Below are 5,844 nucleotides of genomic sequence, written 5' to 3'. Positions count from 1 at the left end.
TCTATATTACTTAGATATAAGCTTGCAGATACCACTAAACTAATAGTGCCATAAAGTCACAGGTCTTTGTAGGATTGTTTTTGTTTAACTGTAGCAACCCCACACTTTGCACACAGCTGGACAGATGGTGGGTGCCCAGCAAACATTTGTTGAATGGCTGGAAATCTTACAGATGGAAGAAAAAAAGTAATTTCAATACAACAACGTCAGTAGTGTGTTGTGAATTATTTGAATAGCATGGATTTATAGGCACACGTGACCACTGAAGTGTCACTTTGCAAGCAGACTTCTGAAGGATTATATCACCTGCGTTAGTCATGGGGATAAGTATAGAGCCAGCCGATCCTTGAACAAGAGAGCTTGAACTCTGTGGGTCCACTTCTACGTGGATTTTTTTCAATAAATATAGTCCAATATCTATCAATAGTACTCACAGTTAGTTAATGTATTTTCTCTTTTTTAAGATTTTCTTAATAACTTTTTCTTTTCTCTGACTTACTTCATTATGGAAATACAGTGGGTAATATATATAACATACTGAATATGTATGAGTCAGCTGTTTATGATATCAGTAAGGCTTCCTGTCAACAGTAGGCTATTAGTAGTTAAGTTTTTGGGGAATCAGAAGCTATACACAAATTTCTGACTGTTCTGAATGCCCTCACTTTGTTCAAGGTGATGACATATGGAAAGGCCCAGGCCCAGAGATAGCTGCCCCCATCTTTTATCATAGACTGTAAACTCAAGACTCATAGGCTGAATCCAGCCTGTACACACATTTTGGCCTCACATATGGTTTTAATTTAAATTTAGTTTGTAAATCTGGATTTCCTGTATATCTTGAAAAATCAAATGTCAGGCACCACAGACCCACCTTCTCACATAGCAGCGATCAGCCAGAGCTGAATGGAGGAGCTCATGCTTGAACTGCCACGTTTCTCCCTCAGCTGCATTGCCTGCCTGGGCCTTATTATGGGTATTTGAGCTTTCATTATCCCTACACTTACCTCTCTCAAGTAAAAATAAAGAGCAAATCTCCATCCCTGGGGTTCTTTCAGAAAGGATTTGCTGTGATGCTCCCTCTCTTGAGAATTCCGTGGAGTTTCTGTGTGTATTATCCAGAGAAGAAAACCGAATTTTGTTACAATACCTATTGGGCATCGGATACTTCACAGGCAATCGTTTATTTAATAGTCCCAGCACTTCTGTGCATAGAGGCCATCATTCTCTGGGAAGCTGAAGCCCAGAGACTGAGATAGGGCCCCGGGCCCAAAAGTAAACCAGGTGGTGGAGCTGCAGTTCACGTTTAAGACCCGCTGAGCTCCGTGGTGCTGAATCGTAACACGTTGTCGGTATGCTTCTCTGGTCTTCTGTCTCTTTCCTGTTAACCTTGCCAGATGTATCCAGAAACTCTGCCTTCATGCCTGTCCTAGCCCCTGTGTGTGTGTGTGTGTGTGTGTGTGTGTGTTACTTTGTTTTATAAGTAACAAATACTGGTTAGAAGCAGACACTGAACCTAACACAACGTTAGACACTGAGAGGGAATCAAAGGTAATAAACTGTGTGTTTCTTAACCTTAAAGACTCTCCCTAAAGAACTAGCTGGAGAAGGAAGTAGTGCGTACATGAGAAGTAAGATGATAACGCAAGTTGCTGGATGGTTGTGGCAAGGAAGAGAGAGGTCAGAATAACTGTATGCTGCCCCGTGAGTAGCAGGAGTAGTGACGCTGCATGCTGTCATGGTTGAGGAAGGTTCTAGAGGAGAGGTGGGTTGGACAAGACCTTTCAAGGATAGGTGGGAACAGGTGTCAGGATGTCACGCTGCGGTGGCAGATTAGGCTGTGCGGCTCCGACCTCTGTGTTCAGCATGGAATGTGTTTCTCTCGCTGTAGGAGGTACCATGTCCGTGTCTAACAAGATTGCCCGGTTGGAGCAAAGAAAGGAGCCATGGGCCCTCAGTCTACACTCTTCTAACAAAAGGAATATTCTCCGAAGCAACTACATCAAGGAAAAGCCAGTTCACACAACTCAGATGCCCGCGCATGGCGCGGCCCGAACGTGGGGCGAGCAGCAGCACTGGGGTTTGGAAGACGAGAAGATAGCGGGCGTGCACTGGAGCTACGAGGAGACGAAGACGTTCCTCGCGATTCTCAAGGAGTCTCGCTTTTATGAAACGCTGCAGGCTTGTCCGCGGAACAGCCAGGTGTACGGGGCCGTGGCCGAGTGGCTGCGCGAGTGCGGCTTCCTCCGGACGCCGGAGCAGTGTCGGACCAAGTTCAAAAGTCTCCAGAAGAGCTACCGGAAGGTGAGAAATGGCCACGTGCTGGAGCCCTGTGCCTTCTTTGAGGACATGGACGCCCTGCTGAACCCCGCAGCCCACGCACCGTCCGCTGATAAGCCAAAGGAGATTGTCTCTCTCCCCAGACTAAAGAGAACTGATGTCAGTGCTAGAGAACAGACTGGTTTGCTGGAGGAGGAGGAAGCCACTGAGGCATCTGACGGTGACGAGAGGGGCATTGCGTTCATCCGGAAGTCTGAGATCCGGGGCGCTCCTGTCTTGTTCCAGAACCTGAGCGGTAAGAACTGTGTTCTCTACTCTGGGTGTGAAAACGGACGCCACGGGTTTGTGGTAGCAGGAGTAGACCAGCCAAACCTGGGAAGCGCTGGCCTGCACGCCTTGCCCCCCATCACATCGCTGAGAGTACTATTGGGGGAGGGTTGTTGCTGCTCCCCCACCTCCCACCCCACCCCCTCAGTGCAGTCTGAGTAATGGTCACGAGGGGTCTTTCTTGGGCTAGAGCACAGCATGGGTTTGCGTGTTTGGGGCATGTGAACGGGAAATAGGTGGAGTCCAAGGACTCGGAGGAATCCAGCATCTGAGCCTTGGTATAAAGCAGCTAGTGGTATTGCATTATAATAAGTCAAAGATACCCAGCATGAGAGTATGCAACTAACAAAAAAAAAAAGTGAAAAATGAAAATGTAGAAAAAGGAACATAAAGTGGACGAGTCAAATGGAAAAAAACGGTAAAATGGTACATCATTCATTACAAACATAAATGACTAAGATTATCATTGCTTAAAAAAGCAATTAAATATTGCCTACAAGAAATACATGTGAAGAACAGAGGCCTCGAAATTAAAAGATAGAAAAGACACACCACGTACCATGTAAACAAAGGCTGGGGTTGAAATCTGGGGACTGGGAACATGCGGAGCTAGTGGGCAGTTAGGGACTACGTGACAGTAGGCATGTCACGTAAGTGCTTGGAGCTGCAGTGTTCTCATCAGTAAGCCGTGACCCGGGACTCCAGGGTTGTTAGTGGGAAACGAGATCATAGATAAAACATCGATGACAGCATTCTGCCACCGTTAAGTGCAGGGAAACATTGCCCCGTGTCCCTGTCACTAGGAACATTTCCCCACCCCACCTTAGCAAAGGATGGTAAGTTCTTAGAGTGGAAAGATAAATCCAGGAAGGAGAGCTGGGGTGCCCTCGTGAGTGGAGACAGCTCAGGAAAAAGTGGGAGATGCATGGGGCCTGATGCATCGGGCATGCTCAGGTGCTCAGCAGTCTGGAAATCCATAGGCCTGAGGGTGGTGCCAGACTCAGGAATGCAGTGCCGGCCCTGGAGGAGGCCACCAGCTGAGCTGAGGACCGAGTGACTCCATCCTACTTACAAAACGCACAGGAAGCGTAGTTTAACAAACTGTATTCAGACGCGTCCTGAAAAGTTTTACTCTGCTGGAACAGCAGAGCAGCTGCCTGTCTGGCACCTCCTGTCGTCTCTCCCATGAGAGGACACAGTGACATCCATGACTACTCTGGACAGAGCTGTACTCTTCAAGGACGGCTGGTCAAAAATGTGTCCTGACCTGTTATTCTTAGCCATTTAAAAAAGGGCTGTATTCTCAGTTAACCGCCATAGCAATGGTGGATTTGGGGGGCTGCGTTCTTACTCTAGCAAGGAAACTTTGAGATCAGTTTATCAAGTTCAGTTTAAAAAGCCCATTGGGATTTTGACCTTGCAGATTCATTTGGGAATTGATGTCTGTGCAGCTTGAGTCTCCCTATCCAGAAACATAGTGTCTCTCCATTTTTCCTGTCTCATATATGTCTTTCAGTCAATTACAGATTTTCTTTTTTACGTAAACCTCTCCATTTTTTGCACATCTTATTCCCAGGCATATCATAGTTCCTATCACCACTGTGAACAGATTGGCTTTCTTTTACTCCTTATATTTAGATGCTACAGACTCTTTTTCTTAGATCTCTGACCCTTATCCTTCCCTGGCAGGTGTGCACTGGGGCTACGAGGAAACCAAGACGTTCCTTGATATCCTGCGGGAGACTCGGTTTTACGAAGCTCTGCAGGCCTGTCATCGGAAGAGCAAGCTGTACGGGGCTGTGGCTGAGCAGCTGCGCGAGTGCGGCTTCCTCCGGACGCCCGAGCAGTGCCGGACCAAGTTCAAAAGCCTCCAGAAGAGCTACCGCAAAGTGAAGAACGGTCACGTGCTGGAGTCCTGCGCCTTCTACAAGGAGATGGACGCCCTGATCAACTCCCGGGCCCCTGCCCCTTCTGGCGACACTCCAGACGGAGTCCCGTCACTGTCCGCACACCAAGGAGAGGCTGTTGAGATGGAAGACCAGGGACCCACAGGCTGGGAACCTGAGGAAACCTCACAGGAGGCAACGGGAGAAGATTCTGACAGCGAGAGAATGAGTGAGGAGGAGAGCCTACCCGAGTCGGAATTCCAGGGGCCTCCGGGTCTGCTGCGAAGCCCACGTGGTAAGGACCGGCAGGGGAAGGTGTGATCCACTGAGAAGTCAGTAGCGCTGGCATTTGGCACAGGAGTATTGATTCATTAAGTATTTGAGCACCCTGTGTTACATGAGGAACAGTGGATGCAGCAGCGAATAAAAGTCTCTTCTCACAGCGCTTCTATTCCAGAAAGGAGCTTACATTCTAGCGATTCGGTCTGTGGGATCCCAGCCTCAGGGGTGGTCTGTATGGGTCCATGTTTCATCTCTCCTGAAACTACCAAGCAGACAAAGAACTTGGAATTATCTGTGGTGTCTGTGGGGAAAACGCTCAGAGGAAGTAGGCTGAGAGCACAGACACCTCAGGTCTTCCTGTGTGCCGGAGCGAAGGGCTAGGTGGTGGCAGAGCAGAACGAGAGAGCGGCCCTGTCCTGTCCCCAGCCCGCAGCCCCGCCCACGTGTGTCCTGGCGGACCCCCGGCGCCCTCATGCAGTGGCCCAGACCTGTCATGTTCAAAACTACACCCGGTCTTCTTCCCACACCGTGGGTCTTCCCTGTGTCCTCTCACATCCAGTTCTCTTTAGTCTGGGGAGAGAGACATTTGTGGTGCTTTCTCTCTCACCATTTACCTCTAAGCAGATAACACCTTGGTCAGCGGTTCTGGAACTTCTGCCCCTCTGTAGTCACCACAGCCACTGCCCTGGTTCAGCCTGTTTCTGTCTCTGGCCTAGACTTCTGTAAAAGTCTCCAAACCAGGCTTCCCATCAGTGTTGCGCTAGGTTCCACAGCCATCCTCAGTCCGAGCGCATCTCTCCGTGCTGACCTGTGACAGTTTTCCTTCCAGCGCTCTGCTCGTTCAAAACAGATGCTAGAGAAGGAACACGCCTGTGCTTTCTGCTAGTATTTACATGGGAAACTGTAGTTTGAAGGCTGCGGTCATTAAGTCCTAAATGGCCCTGGTTTTGGTCCTGGAAACAAAGGCCTTTGATGCCATCCCTTGTGAATCTCATTTTTTACTTTTTTTAATAGTTTATTACCAAGTTGGTTTCCATATAACACCCAGTGCTCTTCCCCACAAGTGCCC

At 48.7% G+C, this 5,844-nt stretch overlaps 1 protein-coding gene across 1 annotated transcript in view; it reads left to right on the top strand.

Annotated features, from left to right (window-relative positions):
• The window catches only part of ZKSCAN2 (zinc finger with KRAB and SCAN domains 2), a 17,837-nt gene that overhangs the window by 5,271 nt on the left and 6,722 nt on the right, over window positions 1-5,844 (top strand). Inside the window, exons 5-7 of the mRNA XM_029949661.1 lie at window positions 1,602-1,618; window positions 1,866-2,575; window positions 4,297-4,788. Coding sequence (XP_029805521.1) covers window positions 1,602-1,618; window positions 1,866-2,575; window positions 4,297-4,788 — 1,219 coding nt within the window. The remainder of the gene's footprint in view (window positions 1-1,601; window positions 1,619-1,865; window positions 2,576-4,296; window positions 4,789-5,844) is intronic.

Source organism: Suricata suricatta, chromosome 8 (assembly GCF_006229205.1).
Source record: "Suricata suricatta isolate VVHF042 chromosome 8, meerkat_22Aug2017_6uvM2_HiC, whole genome shotgun sequence".
Classification (NCBI taxonomy): domain Eukaryota; kingdom Metazoa; phylum Chordata; class Mammalia; order Carnivora; family Herpestidae; genus Suricata; species Suricata suricatta.
Note: the sequence above shows the minus strand (reverse complement) of the source record. Positions and strands in the feature narration are given on the sequence as shown.